This window comes from Rattus rattus, chromosome 2, assembly GCF_011064425.1.
Source record: "Rattus rattus isolate New Zealand chromosome 2, Rrattus_CSIRO_v1, whole genome shotgun sequence".
NCBI lineage: Eukaryota > Metazoa > Chordata > Mammalia > Rodentia > Muridae > Rattus > Rattus rattus.
The window spans coordinates 41,881,662-41,905,552 of NC_046155.1; the positions used below are offsets into that span (position 1 = coordinate 41,881,662).

At 46.9% G+C, this 23,891-nt stretch overlaps 1 protein-coding gene across 3 annotated transcripts in view; it reads right to left on the minus strand.

The window, feature by feature from the left end:
* Positions 1-813: 813 nt before the first annotated feature.
* Hpse2 (heparanase 2 (inactive)) overlaps positions 814-23,891 on the minus strand; it is a 1,004,606-nt gene continuing 981,528 nt past the window's right edge. For all 3 annotated transcript variants that reach the window (XM_032892002.1, XM_032892001.1, XM_032892000.1), the window contains one exon: positions 814-2,827. In XM_032892002.1, coding sequence (XP_032747893.1) covers positions 2,662-2,827 — 166 coding nt within the window. In that variant the 3' untranslated portion in view covers positions 814-2,661. The remainder of the gene's footprint in view (positions 2,828-23,891) is intronic.

The following is a 23,891-nucleotide window of genomic DNA, read 5'->3' on the forward strand; positions in this document are numbered from 1 at the left end:
CGCTCCTCCCCCAGGGCATTAGGACAGACGCCCTGTGGTAAAAGTTGCTGTGCAGGGTGGTGGTCTAGCGAGTGTCTTGGTGCCCTCTGAGGAGTGCAAATACTTCTTCCTGGAGACAGTTGTAAAGACAGAACCACAGGGCTCTGAAGACAAATTTCATTGCATCCCTCCTCCCCTTCATTAGCTAAAAAACAAACAAACCTTCAACCTCTTGGGTGCAGCATTTAATTCACAGAGAAAGACAAAGGCAGCAAAAAATGACCTACATTCTGGGAGGCTTAGTGAAGAATTAACCCTATTTACAGAAAATGTGCTTGTGTGGGGCTCTGGAAGTCTTGGCTATACTGAGCAGTCCACCAGGTGAGGGGCAAGTCTGTGACAGGAAAGGCCACTGAGCTTGGGACTAGGTAGGCTCTGGATGACTCCTAAACAAACGCATTTCACTGGGTGACACTGGCAGCCTAGGGACCCTTCCCACGCCCCACAAGTACTTGGGATAACCACAGTAACTTTATTATGTGGCATTTCTATAAAGAGAATTAGCCCAGGGCCTGGCATCAGGGGTTCTGATCACCTCGCTGTAATCAGGGGCCCGGCAGCTGCCCCCAGACAAGGACTTAGAAGAGATTCTTACACATGTTCAAGGAAAAAACCGTCTGTCTCTTTTCCCTTCCCACATTCTTCCTGACTTTGTTTTTCTCTTCTTTTCCTTCCCTCCCTCCTTCCCTCCCTCCTTCCTTCCTTCCTTCCTTCCTTCCTTCCTTCCCTCCCTCCCTCCTTCCTTCCTCTCTTCCTTCCAACCCCTAGTGCCAGCACTTTCTGTGTGTGCTGGAGCTTACGTGGAAGGTGCCTGGGAAGGGAAGCTCCCTGGGTGTCTCGCTGGGTGAGCAGGCTCATGGGCCACCATTTCCAGATGTTTCTGAGCTGACCATTGACGGGTCCAGCCTGTCTTCAGTCTTCTGTTCTTGCATGGCCTAGTGTGCCGGCTGTGCGATGCTCTTCCTATACTGAAAATGAGCACACTGAAGTCCAATCCCACTGCCCTCCTTCTAGGGGAATCAGATGGGTGGCTCCCTCTACCAAGTTCCTAGCTCTGAAAGCCGACAGTCTCGGGGCACCTTGCTGTCTAACCTTCGTCTTGCCTCTCACTCTGCAAACGGGACTAAACCCTTTCTCTGGGCATCTTAGACATGTCTCTGCTGCTTCCCCAGGCCTGTCTGTTCACACCAAAATGGTGCCCTGACTTGTGTGGCACCTAGGAGTGTCAAGGGTCCCCTTTCTCCTTGAAGGCGGCATCATTCACATGCTTTTGTTTCCTGAGGTCAGTCCTGTCCACAGGAAGTCAGTGTGACTGCAGCTTGTCTCCAAAGACTCCCATACCCTGTAGCCAAGTAAAGGTCCCAGCCGTGGACTCTAAGTCCCTCCCCTGTCCGCCCGACTCAGAAGCCTTCCACCAACCATTTATCTGCTTTGCTTTCAGACCAGTTCCCCATTCTTCCTTAATAGAGCCAACTTCGCACCATGCTTAAGCACACCCACCTGAGTAGGACGGAATGGTCACCTTTAATCTTTCTTCCTAGTGAATGCACTAAGACTCGGTTACGTGAGAAGAGGCAGAACGGGTCGGCTGTGAGTGACTTCATTCATGCTTTCTTCTTCTACACGGTTTTCGGTCAATCGAACAACTACAGCCTTCTTACTGTCTTGAGTCTTTGAAATCCTTTCAGTTTGAGGGCAAGGCCTAAACTGCTTTGTTGGATCAGTGTGTGTGTGTGTGTGTGTGTGTGTGTGTGTGTGCGCGTGTGTGGGTTTGATGTTTCCATGAGCTTTTTCTTTGTACTACAACTCTCTCCCTCTGGCAGCATGAAGAATGATGATTTCTTCTTGTGGAGACTAATGCATTGCTCTCCACTCAATGAATATTGTTACCTGACTCCCATTCCAAGCTGGAGGGAGTCTAGATTCACAGAGGAATAGAACCTTACTAACTTTAGAGTATGACTGTAATTCTACTTGTGAAGCACCCGTTCCCAGAGGACTAGCCAGTGATGGATGCCACTGTCAGAAACCCAGATGCACACATTCATACATCAGCCAGGAAATTATATAAACAGCTCACCCAGCAGGCCAGAGCTGACTCACCCATTAGCTCCCTATGGGAAGAGAGGTGTCAGGAAACCCGAGGCAGCAGCAGGAAACAGACAAAGGAGGAGTTAGAAGAGGATTAGATTTGCACACACACACACACACACACACACCCTGCTCCCCCCAACCTCTGCTGAGGGTAGCAGCCATAGGCTAGGGCCTGGGGTTTGCAGTGAGTCACAATGCTGTGTGGTCAGGACCGCAGGCAGCTGGTTTGGAAACACTGCACTGGAAGCTTGCTGTCAGCTGTTCGTGTGTAAACAGACACACGTCTTTATCTTTACATAGAAACAGAGGAGGTCTACATTTTCCTTAGGAGTAGATGCCACCTACTAGACTAAGCCCACACTATGACGTTTTGTCTGCCTTTGGAGAGTCTATGTTGCCCCCAGCAGCATGGGGGTAGAGGCTGGTTGGCGAAGAGGGTGTCTGAGGAATAAGGGCGCTACAGGTGTGGAAGAGTAGAGAGCAGTCCAGCAGGCCCACCAGTAGCTCAGGAACAGAGGGCAGGGCGACTTATCGATAACGGCAGGCCAAAGCATTGACATTCTTGACCACATAAAAGCCCATGGTGACCGGCGGGATGACCAATGTCCGGCCGGCCCGCAGGGGTCGGGGCTTCAGTTCTGGAAGGGTCCCGTCGTCCACCATCACTAAGGGCTGGCCATTGAGCTGCACTGACCTACAGCAGGGGAGAGAGGGGTTCATTATCACATACTTGCATCTTGAATTTGACAGGTAAGAGAATTGACATGCGACTTGTTCAGAATTCTGAAATGACAAAGACAAGCCACAGCTCCAATGTTTCAAGTTGAAGAGAGAGTTTATATCTAATATGTAGTAGATGTTTCCACTGTAGCAGTAATGACAAAACCCGTGGCAATGTGGGCCCCTGTGACCACACTCACCCTCTGGTTGTTTTTATTCTTTCTGTGTAACTAGACATTTTCAGCTCATAGAAGGGGACTGCATCCATAGCAGACTTTGAAAAGGCAAACAGCTCATCTTAGGCTGAATGGAAAGGAATGGCAGCCACCTTTGGCATAAGGTACAGGATCCTAGCAGCTTCTCATCTCTTCCTGATACTGTTCGGGTATACGGATGGGAGAAAATTCAGATCAGGGTGCTGGCTGGAGATATGGCTGCAGATCACTTTCAGACAACCAGCATTGCCCAGTGCAAGCTCGACCTCCGTGGTGACAACACGGCATGATGTCACTTGAACTATAAGGAGATTGGAATGTTGTCACCTGAGTTAGAGACCTTAGTTTGCTGTTCCTTCTGCGTTATGAAGGACAGACAGGTTTTGAGAGAGGTAATCGGACCCATGCTTGATAGAGCAGCGAATCCCAGAGATGAATGTGCTCTAGGTGGCACCCAATGCAGAGCAGGGAAGAGGAGCTCCAGGCCTGGCACCACATGGGTAGACTTGGGCTGAGTCCGGCTTCACCGGAGCAGAGGGAGCAGCCCACTGTCTTGTTGGAGTGAGTGGGGAGTGAGTGAGTAGGCAGGAGACTCCCCTCTGGATGGTGTGGGGGAGGGGAGTGGAGTGAAGGGCAGTATTGACTTCATCAAATCTGTAGGAAGCTCTTGATCCAAATGTCAGGTGTACCTTTACTTCGACACTGCGAAGACGCCTGTGTATTGGAGGGGCAAGTGGGGAAGGGTCCAGATTCAGAAGCAGCCTGGGGCAGGCTATGTTTTTCTAGTTTATTTTATTTTAGGTGGTGTGGGTATCCAATAACATGAATTAACTTTCTAACGCATACTTGAGTGCATCCCACCGCTCTGTTTGCAAACCTCAGTCCTCCTTATATGTAGAACCAAGTGCAAGGAACTAGGCTACATGCTCTAGGTTCGGATGCTGCCAGAGTGCCCATGCCTCTGGGTTCTGAGAAGTGCAGTGCAAAGTGTGATAAGCAAATGCTCAACCCTCAGCAGTAGCTGCTCTGCACCAGCCCTCCTGCACCTCCTCACTGTGGGTTGTAGGTAGAACCAGGAGCGTGGACAAGATGGACTGAATCCCCCAATTTTAGGAGCGAGGTCAGCCACTTAGGAGCTAATTGGCGAACCCCTTACCTGCTCTGCCCTGAAGCTTCTGCACCTGTGAGAACATCCCACAGCTACAGTGCGAATGAGGTGAGCTAAGAGCACAGAGGAGCTTTGGAGGCCTAAGAGCCAGGCCACGGGAGGCCTGTCTGCTGTTATTCTCGTGGTCACTGCGGACTACTCTGCTTCTGGTCATTCTGGGCTTCTCTATGGAACTGAGTTTCTCATTGCCCCTTTCTGCAGAGCAACACGCCCCCACCCCCGACTCCCAGCTCCCACTGCTCTTTTTCCTCTCCCTTGGTTCACTAACATCTCTGCACACTGCTTCCTGTTGGTGGGAGCCATTCCTTTCTTACCTGCCACCCAGATGCAGAGTCCCGTGCTTTATCCTTGGCTCTTCTTAGACCGTGGGTTCCTTTTAGGGGGTGTTACCCTCACCCGTGACCTTGATTAGTAGTCACGAGTCATCGATTCCTGAGGCCACATCTCCACCCAGGCCCTTCTTTTGGACTTACTACTTCTACTTAGCAGCCCCGCAGAGGCTTCAAAGTCACACGGTCCAGTTCAAACCCTGTCACATCTATGACAGTGCCACCAAATAGCCATCACACAAGTAGAAAGCTGGGAGTCTTCTGAGACGACTTCTCCAACCCCCACAGCCAGCATCCCAGAGTCAAACCCATTCTGTCTTTAATGTTTGCTAAGTCCGTGTGTTTTGCCTTCATTCCCGTCACTGTAGCTGAGTACCTGCCTCTCCTAGCGTGCCTCTCGGCCTCCTGCTTACAGATGCTCTGATGGCGCTGCACTGCCTGGCGCCTCCTACCCCTCCCGTATCATGCTGACCGGCTACCTCTCTACTTTCGGTCCTGGGGTCTCCAGGCTTCAGTCCGGCTGTGGGCTGCAGGGGCAGGTGAGGTATGAGCAGTTAATGTGAGAACGTCACCAATACATATATATGCAAAGGTGGTTTAGAATTTTAAAAATGCCTTATACATAGATGAAGTAATTTTTTTCAGAGGAAAGTGTTAAGCAGCTAATGTAGAGTGGGATTAAAATATTCAGGGGGCATGGCTGAGATGAACAAGATACAGGTTCACTTAAAACTGTTATAAACTCATTATTTTGGGGGAAGACACTTTTACTGTACTTGAAAAGATAATTCCATTTTTATTCATGTGAACACGCGTGGGCCGCTCTCAGCGGCTGTAGGCTGCCTGATTTGGGTGCTAGTAACCAAAGCTGGTCCTCTGAGAGAGCAGAAAACACTGTTAACCAGTGAGCTGTCTCTCCAGCCCAAGGAAGAGACTTTATGGTAAAGACTGGTGTGAGAAAGCATGGCATTTGTCTGAGCTTCAAAGGAACCTCTGTATTTGAAGAAGCTGGATGTCTCCTCTCCGGCTTGTGCAAATCAAGTGGCTGGAGGTTTTATTTCTGGGTCCTTTGGGGAGACGAAGCCTCCACTAGCAGGCAGCTGGCCTTCCTCTCTCTGTCTTGCCGAGGGGAGCCCTTGAGGTCTGCTTGGCTGCTCTGGACAACCTTCTCTAACCCTTGGGCAAGGGAGGCTCTCTTGTCCTCAGCCTCCTTTCTCTGTGGTGTAGTGATTTACTGCTTTGTTTCTCACTGGCTGTGAAAACAGTGCAGGGGGTGGTTTAGAAGGCAGGGAGGGAACCAACATTTTTTTTTTTTTGGAAGAAGTGAATGGTCTTTGGGACCCTTTGCAAAATTTCTAGGTTTCCCCCCATTAATTTCTGTGCTTTAGAGAGGCTCCCTGGAGGTTTGCAGAGAGTGCCTTTATAGATTCTATTAACTAGCAATTACTCTGCCTCTCAGTGGAGATGTTAGATAAGATCTGAGTTATCACTGATTCTCACAGTCACTCAACAGACACCTTATTCCCACCTGACAGGAGGCCATTGATCATCGCTAGTGTTTTCATCACAAAAAAAAAAAAAAAAAAAAAAGAAGAAGAAGAAGGAAAAAAGGACAGAAGAAAAGATCTGCATGGCTGTCTCCTGGCTAGGCTGACATTACAGAGGGACAACGTGCTTCAGTACTGCTCCTGTCCTCTTCTCTACTTACGCTTTCCTTTGAATATTTATCACCTGTGAAATCATATCACGCTAAATGCAGGACCGCCCTTCCGCTGTACACAGTGAGGAATCTGCACCTTTGCAATTGCATCCGCGGTGAGAGAGCAGGCCATGGATCGCGGAACATTTTGGTGTGAAAGGCGAGGTTCTTGGACTTGCTTTGCCTGGGCTCCTTCAATCCAGGGGTGCAGCAGCCTCATGTTCCACAAGAGCGAATCGAAGTCCAGAGGGTCTAAACCGTATTGAGTCACAGAGCCCGGAGAGGCAGGCCTGATAGTGCAGGGGTTCCCTTACCCACAGTCTTGCCTGGCCTTCATGACAGGGCTAAAGTGCCCTGTGCAATATGCAAAGCTTTGATATTTTTGTAACCGTGCCACTGAGACACTGAGACAGGGTCAGAGAGGTTAAGTGGCCTCGGCAGGGTCACAGAACTAGTAAGCAGGTAAGCCGGGGCTGGCCTATTGACCGCCTCCTCCTATTTCATGTTGTCTGTCAGATTTCGGGTGGTGCTTACCAAGATCTTGTTTCTTTCTTTGATGTTCTTATCATTCAGTCTTTATCATCATCTCCCTCCCTGGGTCCCGACTTATCATCAACAGAGTGCTGGACAGTCCAGCCAAGCGAGGCTGAGCCATTTCCCTTAGCTTCCCAGCTTCCGGGAATTGCTCAGGGTACCTAAACTATCCAAATATTGGGACAACTGTGTTTTATTGCCTTTTGTTTTTACAGAGTTTGAGTTACTTTCCAATTTCAAGCCTGTTTTCTCAGTTTTACGTGTTAATTGAAATGGGATTCAATGAGTCAATTCAGAGTCAAGGCCTCCGCCCCCCGGTTCTCCCTGGGAGCATCATGGCCCGGCCACTGCACCTCTCGCTTGTCTGCAGTGTCTGGTCCTCATGTCTTACGGTTCTTAGCAGTTGAAGGGGTTTGACTCCTCTTGGGTCCCAGGGCAGAAAGTCTAATGACCTCCTCCTTTTGCAACCTTGTCTCTGTGCGTGCTTTTATGGGATTGTTTTATCAGAAGCAGACTTGGGAGCTGGTGTCTGGTTTTGACTGGCATTTTGGGGGCCTTGAAGGGAAGATAAAAAGACCCCAGATCTACCTCAGACACTGAGTTTAGGTTTCTCCAGAGGATGGAGTAACAGACAGGTCAGATGAACCCTAGGTCTCCTTTGCCCTGTTTGTCATCCAGGCCCCCAGACCTAACAGCTAGTTTAAGGCAAAGTTCAATGCCTAATCTAGAATGATCCTGAACAAACAGACATCTGAGCATATCGCTCACCTGTCTAAACATCCACTGGCTCGTAGAGTGTCATTTGAAGCCCCCCAGGCCAGCCCTTTTATCAGCATCTCCAGCTCCTTAGAGGCGCATTCTAACTTCTACCCACTCTAATTCCTGTCTACCACCTCCTACACCCTGTGCTGCAACTTCTCTGGTTAGTTTTTCTAATCTCAGGGTTCTGTCTTTGTTGTTTCTATTGTTTGGAACTTTCTCCACACGCTGCCCCCAGCTGCTGCTGTGTCTTCTTCTTTAAAACTGATTTTTAATTTTTTGTGTGGATGGAGGGGGCGGTATGTGCGCACTAATGCAAGCCTCTACGGAGGCCAGAAGAGTGTCTCTGGAGGCAGGGCTGCAGGAGATTGGAAACTCCTCAGTGTGCACGCTGGGAATCAAACTGGGTCCTCTGCAAGAACAGAACCTGCTCTTAACTGCTGAACTGTCTCTCCAGCCCTTTAACTCCTTTCCTTGATCGTCTTGCTTGTTTTTTTGCCCCTCAAAACCGTTCCATGATTCCCTGCACTTCTTGGGCCTCGACTTGGACGGTGAAATTGTGGCTGCTTGTCCTCACCCCAGATAGGAGGGCTGGTGACTGTCTTGCTCTTTATTCTCTTATCTGTCCACAACAGGTACAGCCTACATTACAGGAACATTAAAGGTAACTATGCATTCAGAAGGACCACAGCTCAGAAGGAAAAGACAACAGATTGCCAAGTCCAGAAACTGAATTCAGTCTAGATTGCAGACATAAAATGTGTAGGTCTAGATAGTTTTCCGGCTACTTCCGGTAGGCTTCTAGACTGTAAATAATGCGATTGAAGGCAAGACAGAAGGAGCAGGGACAGGAGTCAGAACAAATAAGAATGTGGGTTAGTGTGCATGTGCTTCAAACAGTTGGCTCTCTTCTAGCTCGACACTAATTCGACACTAATTTTGGGCCACTAGGGGGCACTCTTGTTCTATACAACAGCGAGGGGGAGCGCCAGGCCGCAGGGTCGCTCCCAGGAAGCCAAACTTGTCCTCTAGTCCCTGCTGTCCTCACCCCATTTCCCCAAGGCCGGGAGGTGTACCTTGCGCTTAGTGTGTCAAAGAAACAAATCGTAGTATCAATCAAACCCAAACCCAAACTGCACTGTGGCCCCTTGGCTGGGGTCCCGTCTGGAGTGGGGCCCAATATTGAGGAAGCGCGCGAAGCAGGGATGCAGTTCCCCGGGCGGTGCGGGCTTCCCAGCCGGAGTGCCTTGGGGGATCCCGCCGCAGGTGCGGAATCGCTGGCCCGGGCGCCAGGCTCTCCGGGGTTCTGGGTCCCCCGCCGCCCCTGGCCGCACCTGTTAGTGCAGCTTCCCGAGCTGGGCTGGGAAACTGGCGTGCGCAGCTGCCCTGTCCTCCTCCAGGTCAGTGCCAGGTTAGAGCCAGAGGAGCATCAGAGGGGCCCAGCCAGGTTTCAGAACCGTGGGCTTCCTTTCTGTTCCAGGAGAGGCAGAGGAAAGCAAATTCCTTTCACATGGCCCTGAGAAATGCCGATGCATCGACGATGGCGGCCAAGGCTTCCATGATTGTGTCTTATAATTCTGTCTTTTGGACGGGACAAGGCTCTGGGTCCTCTCGGAGCGCTCTTATCCCCCCAATGGCCCTTCTTTCAACCGTGACCCGACGCTTCCTTCCCTATGCTTCCTTCCTTCCTTCAGCTTCAGTTGTCTACTTAGCAGTCTGGCTTTTCCCTACTGCAGCAGTTCAGTAACATTCCGATGCAACTGGCTGGGCTGCTACAGAGAGGAGACCAGAAGAGAGAGGGAAGACTGGGAAGAAAGCTTCCTCTTCCCCTCACCCCTCTAGGGTGAAGGCCCACTGCAGGCACACCGAGGGTCTGAAGAGCTTTGATCTAGCTTCACGGAATGCCTGCTAGGACGGTTTCATGCGCACGGGGAATCTCACAGCTTCCATGTTAGGGATTTGGATGGACTTTTCCTGTACGTAGCAGGTTTGGGCTGGGGGCATGATTTGAATGGCGTTCCATCTATATCTGCACAGCGGGATTCTACCGTGTGCTTCCAATGCCTTAACGTAACTTAGCACACTTGGCAGCGTGGATGAGCTAAGGCACTGCATTTATACTGATACTGCTAACTTCCAACTGATTAGAGACTCATCTGTGGGCGGCTTGAGAAGAAAATTTAACTCTGCAACCACCTCAAAGCCCCATGTCATAGGCATATCACACTCAAACCACAGGACACAATCGAAACCAGATACAGCAACTCCAGAGCCTTCACTCCGCTGTTAACTATGTCTTCTTCCCACAATCACAAGCGGTGATTACGGGGTATTACTCATATCTGCACGGTTCTGTGTGAGGTACAATGTCAATTACCACAGACTTAGGCCTTGCCCACCAAGCCAACAAAATCACTAGAGCATGCAAATGTGTGGCCAAACACACTATAATAAACACATTACATAGAAAAACACAAATCGGAGGAAAATCGAATTTAGCCTGGATTTCAACAGTTGCTGTGGTCTGGTGCTAGTGTTATCTTTGTGGTCTCGCCTCACCCCACAGGCGTCCTATATTCTAGTCTTTTGTGAGATTTGCCACCTCCAGGACAAAATGAGCCTTGAACTTGTGTATGTCCAAACCTCTGTAAGCTTATCTTGTGGCCTCAAATGGCCTCCCATACCACAAGCGTGGCTAATCTTTCTGTTTAAACACAGTGGGCTCTGACCTTTAACTTTTCCAGATCCCGAGCCAGAATTCCTCTCTCCTTCCCTCTGGCTTCCAGGCTCCTGCGTTGTTCTCAGTGTCCTTACTGTCTGAGAGTTAATGCCTCCATTATGGAGACTGGGGCACCTTCCCCAGCCCTACCTGTGTGAAGCAGGCAGAGGCAGTGTGGGCCAAGAATATCCCTGTACACCAGAGTGCAAGTGACGTGGGGAGTTTTTCCAAATGTAAGCCTAAGATAGTCTATAAGCCACACTTGAAGTAGGCCGATTACTTTACAGTGATGGCTCCCTGGATACTTCTTGAAATCCATTAAAGCAAGTAGAGAAATAACTCCATTTTATTGGCTTTTGATGGTGTTCCTGTCATACCAGGTACTCTGTATGACCCTCTGAGGTAAAAGAATAAGACGTCCCACGTGAGCCAGCCTCTGTCCCTAGGTCCACAGATGTCAAAGGGCAACACGTGCCATGACTCTAAGCCATTCTTGTAAAATGGAGCCCAGAGGGGTGGTCTTCAGAGTTGTTGCTGGTGTTCGGCAGATAGTGGGAAGGTTTGTGCTGTGGGCTCTGTAGGTGGAATAAGCCACCTCCTGCTGCTTAGAAACATGGATTCAGGACTCAAGCCCATCGTCAGGGATGAACTGGGGTAGCACTTGTCACCCCCTAAAGGTGACACATTTCCATCACCAAACCTCAAAGAAGGCGAGCTGCCTCTTCTCAGTCTACAGAGCCACGTTAGCTACACTAGGAAGAAATCATCCTACGGGAAGGGATGGAAATCCTTGCCTAATCGAGGGTCCCCAAGTCAGTGTGAGAGGTAGGGGACAGACCAGAGCCATGATGGACAGCTGTGCTGTTGGAAGTGAGCTGGAAGAAAGATGCTCTGGGGCTAAGAACCAATGGGAAGCTCTCAGGAAGCAACAGTGAAAACTGGATCCTCTAACATCTTGGTTTAAGATGTCCAGTCACTGTAAAATAGAAATCATTTCATAATCCTATAATTTGCACATTACTAATCTGGGATTTGAAACATAACAAACAATAAAGCTTCGAGGGGCCAGCTCTCGGCCATGGCACTCAGGCGTGAGAATTCCCACAGGCTCAGGGCACGCTCACCTTTGGCAAAACGGCCTGGTGCCTGGATGGGGAAATCAAAGACGTAACTCATCTGGGGCCCGTGTTCCAGGGCTTATGGAAGGCCAGCGTGGCCCAACTCTGGTCACATATTTGAATCACCTAGGGAGCTTTAAGAATCGCTTCAGCCCGGAGATTTGGGTTAATTGCTTTGGGATGTGGTGTGGGCACTGGGATTTGAAAGCCAATAGTGCAGCCAGGGTTAAGCAGCGCTAGGGTTAGCAGGGATAGAGACATTTGCAGCTGGGGTGAGAAGGAGTCTCTCTGGCTGTCACATTCTGAGTTTGGATAAAAGGTGCCTTCTTGACTCTTTTGCAATGCCGTGTGAGGAGGCCATGTTTTGTTTTTGTTTTTGTTTTTTGTTTTTTGTTTTTTTTTTAACTCAGATGATGTGAGTTATTTTAAAAGGAAATATTTTGGTGAACAGACTGAAGTGGACATTTCTACCCTTTCAACCAAAGCTGCCCCACGCATGGGCACTGTGAGGTAAATGTGCTCTTAGTACAAGGGAAGTTGTGGACAGTGCTTTACAGGGGGAGGGCACACCCAGGCAGAGGAAGTCTGAGCACCGGCTTCACACTGAGAAGAAAGAACTGAACACACTGTCCCTTTGGACAGCATTGCTCCTTCACATCCCTTAGTTCCTCGGAAGTCCTGGTTGTGTCACCAACTCCTTAGTGACGAGCTTTGTTCAGGTAGAAGATTATAAGGAGGTGAAGAATATTCCGCCTGGCACCTTTCCTATATTCTCGGGTATGCACACGTTGATTTACTCAGACCACACCATACACACTGTTACGGCTACCATCTCACCGGGACCAACAAAATACACAAAATTCAACAAGGCTCACAGGTTCTCAAAGCTTCTAAGTTTCTATGAATGAGTTTGCACTCTCTGGAGACCCTGAAGTCTCTTTTCTCTGCAGGTTTGCCTCCCCTTTCTCTCAGACCCCGAGTGTGATCATTTTTAATAAATTCTTCATTCACATATATTTGTGTTCCTGTTTTCTATGGTGTCCTCTTGGGACTCAGACTTGACCGTTAGTGTCTAAAGTGCCACCTTCCTGCCCATTCGCAGCCCAGCTCATGGATGTTCCCAGCTAGCTTTCTTACTATGTGGGGCTTCTAGCCAGCTTGCTGAGGGGCCTTTCCTCCTGAGGGGAGGAAATGATCTTTCAAAAGGGCTATGGTTACCCCAACAGGACCCTTTTCTCTAGGGAAAGGAGGTTTCCATTCTAAGTTCTGCTTTTTAAAAAAATGCTCTGATTTTCTCGATATTTAAAAACCTACCTGAGGCCTGCATGGTTGGCAGGTTGTCCCATAACCATTCAGTCTAAGTTTTCCAGCTTGGAGTTCCTTACACGCTACTCTATATAAACAGATTCCAGCTTATGAATGGATAAAGAGATTAATATAAGTGCTCTGGTTGTATACCTCAGTGGTACAGCAAGCTCCTCCATGCAGCAGGTCATGAGCTCAATCCTCAGTACAGAGAGAGGAAGGAGGGCAGCAGAGTGAGGATGTGGGAGGGAGGGAAGGAGGGACACAGAGAGACGTTAGAAGACAGCAGTGTGCATTCATCTGACCTCAGAAATATAAATACACACATTTAAGTGATATGAGTGGAGTGGAAGAAACCATAAAGAACAGGGTGAAAAAGAAACAGTTCATGTCAAAATAACGTTCTAAAATGAAATATCTGAAAAATAAGTAAGGTACTAGAAAATATAGTTCAGCTGAGACACCGCCCGGAACCTGAAGGAAACAGACCGGATAAACAGTTCTCTGCACCCAAATCCCGTGGGAGGGAGAGCTAAACCTTCAGAGAGGCAGACACGCCTGCGAAACCAGAAGAGTCTGCTCTCTACACACATTGCTGATTCCAGAGGAAAACACCGGAGGCCAACTGGAACCCTGGTGCACGGAGGCCCCGGAAGAGGAAGCGCAGATCTTCCTGGTTGCTGCCACCTCGGAGAGCCCGGTGGGCAGAACCCTTCGAGCAGAACCCCGCGAGCGAACTTGAGCCTCGGGACCACAGGTAAGACTAACTTATCTGCTGCAAGTGACTTGCCGGGTGGAATCGGGACAACAGAGGCAGAATCCCTCTAGGACCAGGCACGTCCTGTGTTTACCGGAAGTCCCACACCCGCGGATCCCAGCCCGCAGCAGCTCTCTGCTCCCAGAACCCGTGGGAGAGATACCTTACCGCCTGGTCAGGTGGGCACTCCTGAGGCTGCAGAGCGGAAGAGACCACCAACACTGCCCACCCCTGCCCACATCCCTGACCCAAGAGGAAACTGTACAAGGCCTCTGGGTTCCTGTGGGGGAGGGCCCAGGAGCAACAGGAGCCCTGCCTGAGACACCGCCCGGAACCTGAAGGAAACAGACCGGATAAACAGTTCTCTGCACCCAAATCCCGTGGGAGGAGAGCTAAACCTTCAGAGAGGCAGACACGCCCTGCGAAACCAGAAGAGACTGCTCTCTGCACACATTACTGATTCAGAGGAAAACACGGAGGCCATCTGGAACCCTGGTGCCACGGAGGCCCCGGAAGAGGCGGCGCAGATCTTCCTGGTTGCGGAGAGCCCGTGGGCAGAACCCCTCGAGCGAACTTGAGCCTCGGGACCACAGGTAAGACCAACTTTTCTGCTGCAAGTGACCTGCCTGGTGAACTCAAGGCACAGGTCCACAAGAACAGCTGAAAACCTGTAGAAAGGAAAAACTACAGGCCCAAAAGCAGAACACTCTGTCCCCATAACTGACTGAAAGTGAGGAAAACAGGTCTACAGCACTCCTGACACACAGGCCTATAGGACAGTTTAGCCACTGTCAGAAATAGCAGAACAAAGTAACACTAGAGATAATTTGATGGCGAGAGGCAAGCGCAGGGAACCCAAGCAACAGAAACCAAGACTACATGGCACCATCGACCCAATTCTCCCATCAAAACAAACATGGAATATCCAAACACATCAGAAAAGCAAGATCTAGATTCAAAATCATATATGACCATGATGCTGGAGAACTTCAAGAAAGACATGATGAACTACCTTAGAGAACAAGTAGAAGCCTACAGAGAGGAATCATAAAAAAATGCCTGAAAGAATTCAGGAAAACATAAATAAACAAGTAGAAGCCCATAGAGGAGACACAAAAATCCCTGAAAGAATTCCAGGAAAACACAATCAAACAGTGGAAGGAATTAAAAATGGAAATAGAAGCAATCAAGAAAGAACACAGGGAAACAACCCTGGATATAGAAAACCAAAAGAAGAGACAAGGAGCTGTAGATACAAGCTTTACCAACAGAATACAAGAGATGGAAGAGAGAATCTCAGGAGCAGAAGATTCCATAGAAATCATTGACTCAACTGTCAAAGATAATGTAAAGCGGAAAAAGCTACTGGTCCAAAACATACAGGAAATCCAGGACTCAATGAGAAGATCAAACCTAAGGATAATAGGTATAGAAGAGAGTGAAGACTCCCAGCTCAAAGGACCAGTACATATCTTCAACAAAATCATAGAAAGAAAACTTCCTAACCTAAAAAAAAAAGATACCCATAGGCATACAAAAGCCTACAGAACTCCAAATAGATTGGACCAGAAAAAAAAACACCTCCGTCACATAATAGTCAAAACACCAAAGCGCACAAAATAAAGAAAAGAATATTAAAAGCAGTAAGGGAAAAAGGTCAAGTAACATATAAAGGCAGACCTATCAGAATCACACCAGACTTTTAGCCAGAAACTATGAAGGCCAGAAGATCCTGGACTGATGTCATTCAGACCCTAAGAGAACACAAATGCCAGCCCAGGCTACTGTATCCTGCAAAACTCTCAATTAACATAGATGGAGAAACCAAGATATTCCATGACAAAACCAAATTTACACAATATCTTTCTACAAATCCAGCGCTACAAAGGATAATAAATGGTAAAGCCCAACATAAGGAGGCAAGCTATACCCAAGAAGAGGCAAGAAACTAATCGTCTTGGCAACAAAACAAAGAGAAGAAAAGCACACAAACATAACACATCCAAGTATGAATATAACAGGAAGCAATAATCACTATTCTTAATATCTCTCAACATCAATGGCCTCAACTCCCCAATAAAAAGACATAGATTAACAAACTGGATACTTGCATGGCGAGGACCCTGCATTCTGCTGCCTACAGGAAACACACCTCAGAGACAAAGACAGACACTACCTCAGAGTGAAAGGCTGGAAAACAACTTTCAGAGCAAATGGTCGGAAGAAGCAAGCTGGAGTAGCCATTCTAATATCAAATAAAGTCAATTTTCAACTAAAAGTCATCAAAAAAGATAAGGAAGGACACTTTATATTTATCAAAGGAAAAATCCACCAAGATGAACTCTCAATCCTAAATATCTATGCCCCAAATACAAGGGCACCTACATACGTAAAAGAAACCTTACTAAAGCTCAAAACACACATTGCACCTCACACAATAATAGTAGGAGACTTCAACACCCCACTCTCATCAATGGACAGATCATGGAAACAGAAATTAAACAGAGACGTAGACAGACTGAGAGAAGTCATGAGCCAAATGGACTTAGCGGATATTTATAGAGCGTTCTACCCTAATGCAAAAAGGATATACCTTCTTCTCAGCTCCTCATGGTACTTTCTCCAAAATTGACCATATAATTGGTCAAAAAACAGGCCTCAACAGGTACAGAAAGATAGAAATAATCCCATGCATGCTATCGGACCACCACGGCCTAAAGCTGGTCTTCAATAACAATAAGGGAAGAATGCCCACATATACGTGGAAATTGAACAATGCTCTACTCAATGATAACTTGGTCAAGGAAGAAATAAAGAAAGAAATTAAAAACTTTTTAGAATTTAATGAAAATGAAGGTACAACATACCCAAACTTATGGGACACGATGAAAGCTGTGCTAAGAGGAAAACTCATAAGCTGAGTGCCTGCAGAAAAGAAACAGGAAAGAGCATATGTCAGCAGCTTGACAGCACACCTAAAAGCTCTAGAACAAAAAGAAGCAAATACACCCAGGAGGGTAGAAGGCAGGAAATAATCAAACTCAGAGCTGAAATCAACCAAGTAGAAACAAAAAGGACCATAGAAAGAATCAACAGAACCAAAAAAGTTGGTTCTTTGAGAAAATCAACAAGATAGATAAACCCTTAGCCAGACTAACGAGAGGACACAGAGCGTGTCCAAATTAACAAAATCAGAAATGAAAAGGGAGACATAACTACAGATTCAGAGGAAATTCAAAAAATCATCAGATCTTACTATAAAAGCCTATACTCAACAAAACTTGAAAATCTGCAGGAAATGGACAATTTCCTAGACAGATACCAGGTACCGAAGTTAAATCAGGAACAGATAAACCAGTTAAACAACCCCATAACTCCTAAGGAACTAGAAGCAGTCATTAAAGGTCTCCCAACCAAAAAGAGCCCAGGTCCAGACGGGTTTAGTGCAGAATTCTATCAGACCTTCATAGAAGACCTCGTACCAATATTATTCAAACTATTCCACAAAATTGAAACAGATGGAGCACTACCGAACTCCTTCTATGAAGCCACAATTACTCTTATACCTAAACCACACAAAGACCCAACAAAGAAAGAGAACTTCAGACCAATTTCCCTTATGAATATCGATGCAAAAATACTCAAAAATTCTGGCAAACCGAATCCAAGAGCACATCAAAACAATCATCCACCATGATCAATGAAGCTTCATCCCAGGCATGCAGGGATGGTTTAATATCTGGAAAACCATCAACGTGATCCATTATATAAACAAACTGAAAGAACAAAACCACATGATCATTTCATTAGATGCTGAGAAAGCATTTGACAAAATTCAACACCCCTTCATGATAAAAGTCCTGGAAAGAATAGGAATCCAAGGCCCATACCTAAACATAGTAAAAGCCATATACAGCAAACCAGTGGCTAACATTAAACTAAATGGGAGAAACTTGAAGCAATCCCACTAAAATCAGGGACTAGACAAGGCTGCCCCTCTCTCCCTACTTATTCAATATAGTTCTTGAAGTTCTAGCCAGAGCAATCAGACAACAAAAAGGAGGTCAAGGGATACAGATCGGAAAGAAGAAGTCAAAATATCACTATTTGCAGATGATATGATAGTATATTTAAGTGATCCCAAAAGTTCCACCAGAGAACTACTAAAGCTGATAAACAACTTCAGCAAAGTGGCTGGGTATAAAATTAACTCAAATAAATCAGTAGCCTTCCTCTACACAAAAGAGAAACAAGCCGAGAAAGAAATTAGGGAAATGACACCCTTCATAATAGACCCAAATAATATAAAGTACCTCGGTGTGACTTTAACCAAGCAAGTAAAAGATTTGTACAACAAGAACTTCAAGACTCTGAAGAAAGAAATTGAAGAAGACCTCAGAAGATGGAAAGATCTCCCATGCTCATGGATTGGCAGGATTAATATAGTAAAAATGGCCATTTTACCAAAAGCGATCTACAGATTCAATGCAATCCCCATCAAAATACCAATCCAATTCTTCAAAGAGTTAGACAGAACAATTTGCAAATTCATCTGGAATAACAAAAAACCCAGGATAGCTAAAACCATCCTCAACAATAAAAGGACTTCAGGGGGAATCGCTATCCCTGAACTCAAGCAGTATTACAGAGCAATAGTGATAAAAACTGCATGGTATTGGTACAGAGACAGACAGATAGACCAATGGAATAGAATTGAAGACCAGAAATGAACCCCACACCTATGGTCACTTGATTTTTGACAAAGGGCCAAAACCATCCAATGGAAAAAGATAGCATTTTCAGCAAATGGTGCTGGTTCAACTGGAGGTCAACATGTAGAAGAATGCAGATCGATCCATGCTTATCACCCTGTACAAAGCTTAAGTCCAAGTGGATCAGGACCTCCACATCAAACCAGACACACTCAAACTAATAGAAGAAAAACTAGGGAAGCATCTGGAACACATGGGCACTGGAAAAAATTTCCTGAACAAAACACCAATGGCTTATGCTCTAAGATCAAGAATCGACAAATGGGATCTCATAAAACTACAAAGCTTCTGTAAGGCAAAGGATACTGTGGCCAGGACAAAACGGCAACCAACAGATTGGGAAAAGATCTTTACCAATCCTACAACAGATAGAGGCCTTATATCCAAAATATACAAAGAACTCAAAAAGTTAGACCGCAGGGAGACAAATAACCCTATTAAAAAATGGGGTTCAGAGCTAAACAAAGAATTCACAGCTGAGGAATGGCGAATGGCTGAGAAACACCTAAAAAAATGTTCAACATCTTTAGTCATCAGGGAAATGCAAATCAAAACAACCTGAGATTTCACCTCACACCAGTGAGAATGGCTAAGATCAAAAACTCAGGTGACAGCAAATGCTGGCGAGGATGGAGAAAGAGAACACTCCTCCATTGTTGGTGGGGTTGCAGACTGGTACAACCATTCTGGAAATCAGTCTGGAGGTTTCTCAGAAAATTGGACATTGAACTGCCTGAGGATCCAGCTATACCTCTCTTGGGCATATACCCAAAAGATGCCCCAACATATAAAAAAGACACGTGCTCCACTATGTTCATTGCAGCCTTATTTATAATAGCCAGAAGCTGGAAAGAACCCAGATGCCCTTCAACAGAGGAATGGATACAGAAAATGTGGTACATCTACACAATGGAATATTACTCAGCTATCAAAAACAACGACTTTATGAAATTCGATTGGGCAAATGGTTGGACCTGGAAAATATCATCCTGGTGAGCTAACCCAATCACAGAAAGACATACATGGTATGCACTCACTGATAAGTGGCTATTAGCCCAAATGCTTGAATTACCCTAGTTGCCTAGAACAAATGAAACTCAAGACGGATGATCAAAATGTGAAGGCTTCACTCCTTCTTTAAAAGGGGAACAAGAATACCCTTGGCAGGGAAGAGAGAGGCAAAGATTAAAACAGAGACTGAAGGAACACCCATTCAGAGCGTGCCCCACATGTGGCCCATACATATAGAGCCACCCAATTAGACAAGATGGATGAAGCAAAGAAGTGCAGACCGACAGGACCCGGATGTAGATCGATCCTGAGAGACACAGCCAGAATACAGCAAATACAAAGGCGAATGCCAGCAGCAAACCACTGAACTGAGAACAGGACCCCCGTTGAAGGAATCAGAGAATGAACTGGAAGAGCTTGAAGGGGCTTGAGACCCCATATGTACAACAATGCCAAGCAACCAGAGCTTCCAGGGACTAAGCCACTACCTAAAGACTATACATGGACTGACCCTGGACTCTGACCTCGTAGGTAGCAATGAATATCCTAGTAAGAGCACCAGTGGAAGGGGAAGCCCTGGGTCCTGCTAAGACTGAGCCCCCCAGTGAACTAGACTGTCGGGGGGGGCGGCAATGGGGGAGGGTGGGGAGGGAACACCCATAAGGAAGGGGGGAGGGAAGGGATGTTTGCCGGAAACCGGGAAAGGAATAACACTAAATGTACATAAGAAATACTCAAGTTAATAAAAAAAAAAAAAAAAAAAAAAAAAGAAAATATAGTTCAATATTCATGATAGATGTCAGAGGGGGAAACTGACTTACATTAGAGCACAGTTACATGCTTTTAATAAGACAAATTACTATCTCAATGGAAAAATAAGCAGGAGACTCAGGAAACTTGTGAAAAATACATTAGCAGCAGACACAGCATCTTCGGCCTCACACACACACACACACACACACACACACACACACACACACACACACACACAGTGAGCGCGGTTAAGAACAGCATCTGTCACTATGAAGTCAGCAGACGACGGCACATTTCCTGTTCTTGCTCAGACTTCTTCACCCAAGACTGGCTGGGTAACAGTGGAAGAACTCTCGGTCCCATGAACTACACCTCAATGGATCAGGAATCCAGTGTAAGCAGGATGGACCCAGGGCCTTCGAAGAACTCTAAGGATCATCAGGTCAGAGCCAGCCGGAGAAAGAGAGAGATGTTGAAACTTGCTACAAAGCACAGGGTGTAGATTTATTCTGCTCACCTTTCTTAAAGGAAGGGTAGAAATGACAAGAAATATCCCTTTAGAGGGCTGTTCCTATAATTGGAGACATGTATTCCCGGAGTAGACCAATTTAGGAGCTGCACTGTGCCATCTAACAGAAGCTGAAATCCTCTTAGGCAGGTACATCATACAAGAAACTTCTTATTGGCATCTTTAAAAATTTTCCTCTAGAGATCCATCTTTTAATAACCACACAAGTTTTACAGAGATTTTCCTTCCTTCCTTCCTTCCTTCCTTCCTTCCTTCCTTCCTTCCTTCCTTCCTTCCTTCCTTCCTTCCTTTCTTCCTTAAAGAAATTAATCTGAATGATCCCAGCAGTCAGTAAACAGAAACCCATATAGTATGTCTATCTGGTTGACCACAGTTTAACCAGTCTGATTATCAACTGCTGTCCCTGGCACTGCATGAAAACACTTAGGAGCCAGGAGTGTGCTGGCCCAGGGCCACACTCCTTTTCACTAGGCCTGTTGGTATCCAGCCCCAAATATGGTGCTTCCATATTTACTGATGTTAAGGGGTTGGTAAAGCAGCGGCCATTTCCGTTCTCAGGACTTCCACAACAGGCGAGCTCAGGACCCAGCCATGCAATAGCATCTTACAGTCTGTTCCAAAAGGGACATCGAGCTATTTTAAAAGTCTCAGTGCCTGGGAGTTAACTCGAGTCTTCAGAACCTTTTTGTTTGGCTGGTATCAATGACACCTTCCTATCAACATGCAGTTAGATTTCACTGCAATTCTTTGACATAAGATTTAATGAGAATGAAATCAAAGATAAAGTTCTGTCCAAGAGAGTTGGAAAGAGAAACAAGCAGTTTGAGGACAAAGAAGAAAAAATGTTAATTTCTTCCGAGGCTGGCAAGATGTGTGGTTCATAAGGGCCTTGAGATGCCCCAGCTTCAGCTGTGTCGCTGCTGAAGAAGCAGACGCAGGGCTGAGGTTTAAGCATCAATGTCACCCATGACCCTCAAGGCAGACTCTGCACCTCACTGTGGAACGGGCTCCAGGCTGCTTTCTCGGGGACTTATTTCTAATAACAGAGTTAAGATTTTTGAAGGCAAGGACCTTAGAGTTCTCTCTTCCCAACCTCGCCACCAAAACTTCCACACCACAGAGCTCTTGAAGGCCTGGTGTTTATACATTCAAGAAAGTCAAGGTCATGTACACTGTACTGTGGCCAGACAGGAAGCGACTACCACCATTATTGAAAGGGGCTGGAATCAATTAGCCCTATGCAGAGGCCTCTTTAACTATTAATTCTAGACAGAGTTTAAGATGGACGAACCCAGAAGGTCTCACGACATTCCAGTTATTTGGTGGTACCTTTGTCCTCTGTAATTATGGTGGCTCACTGCTGGTCTGTGGGGACACTGCTGAAGGCTGGCTGTGAGTGGGGACTCAAAATGATGTCAGGTGCTTCCTTGCTTCATCATTTCTAGTTGCGCAATTCTTGGGTGAACAAGGCAGTGCTCCAAGATTCAGTTTCTCTACCCTAAAGTGGGAGGGCCACCCTTCACGGTGTTGTCCCAAAGGTTATATAAGGTAATGGCTACCATAGCTATTACAGCAAGCCTGAGTATTAGCATCAAATTAAATGTTCAGACAGACTGAATTGTGGCCAGTAAACGTGGAACAGCCTCTGGTTTATGTGGCTTAACACAGACTCTAAATGAGGGCTGGGGACAAAACAAGATTCCCTCCAAATGTCACTAAGCCCAGAACTCTTAGCAGACACTGGTTCCCTGAGGTCTGTGAGAATGACTAATCAGATGAAAGACATCCCTTCTTTTCTAATTTTTATATTACACCCCCTCTAAATGGAATTGAAGGGGAGAGAGAGAGAGAGAGGAGCGCAAGTGCACCTGGGATCTGTCCTTACACTTGTCTGGCTCCCTTGGTAAGCAACACTCTCACTTTCAGACACTAGTTGGCATCTCTTGTCCAGATGTTGCTTATGTTTGTTGAAAGACCTTGGAGACATTTATGCCCAGACAGAACTGACTCCCTACCGATGAATATTTCTTCATCTGTGGTCACACTAGACCAGGAGAAGATGCTTTCTGCAGATGGTGGAACTGCGCTAGAAGAAGCACTCCTCCTGTCCTCTGATGTATCCAGAAAGAGCCCATCTCCCTTAAAGCTGGGCCTGAGCCCACAGAAGACCCACAGAGAGAGACCAGCTATTGTTCCCCACCCCCGACCCCAAGAACAGCCTCTGTGTGTGGTCCTTTAGTGGTTTGAAGAAGTTACGTGGCTGGTGACCATTGAGAAGGCAAGCTCTGGGAGTGTAGAGGACACAGGAGCAAAGAGAATGGTTGGTAGGCATGGACAGTGTGATGGGGTCAGTCCTCCCTCGCCCAGTCTTCCTGAGGCAGTAATGTCTGGATGCTACCCTCCTCACCCACAGCTCTTCTCCCTAGGATACCCATGTTGGCCTCCACCAGGTGGGACCAGGTGAATCTGAAGTGAAATTTATCTCTTTTAAACTCAACCCCTTGTATCTCTGCCATTTTGAAGGGTTATAGGCCAAGATTGCCAAGTTTTGCTTGGCAGCAAAAGTCCTAAGCTTACCTCTGTTGTCCCAACCAATTCTCTTATTTCTGTCAACTCGTCTGTGATGGGTATGCATTCCAGATGCAGGGTATCCTTGGCTTGAACATAGGACATTTTCTAAAATGCCAACCTTGTAGGGCAAAGAGTCCTGGCCTCTTGTATGGTTCCTAGAATGATTTCTACAGCCACTTAAATAAAGAACCGAGACGGGAGGGGGTGTCGGTACTGACTGACCACGGACACAGGGGCCGGTGAACTCTGACGCCAAGGCGATGTCTGAGCAGCAGCTTCCTGAGCACTTCCCACGAGAGGGCTGGCACTCCCTCACGTGCCACTCACACAGTGACATCCTTCCAGAGACTTCAGGTCTTCCCACCTTGATGGCAACTCTGAGAGGATAACCACCCCATGGTCTTAACAGAAACACGTTCTGGCATCCTCCTAGTATAGCCCTAACTGCTGGTTTGAAAGTGACTTGTTTGTGTCAGATCCTTTTCTGGCTGCTCTAGGAGCAGTTACATAGCCTTTGCCCCAAGAACCTTCCGGGCTCTTCTGGGTTAATGCGGCTTTAGGCTGTAGCACGGAATTAGCAGATATAGAACAGAGCCAGGCCCGAGAGGCTTATAAAAGAAAGAAGAGAGACACCAACGACTGAAATCACTTCCTAGCTTTTCCTTTTATCTTTTCCGAGCAGTTTGCTTTGCTGACACCACCGAGTGCTTCCTTGGAGACCCCAGCCGGACTCGCTGAGAGCTCTTGCTCTGTAGCAGAAACTGAGACTAGACGCGGTACTAACAGTCTACTCAAGCGT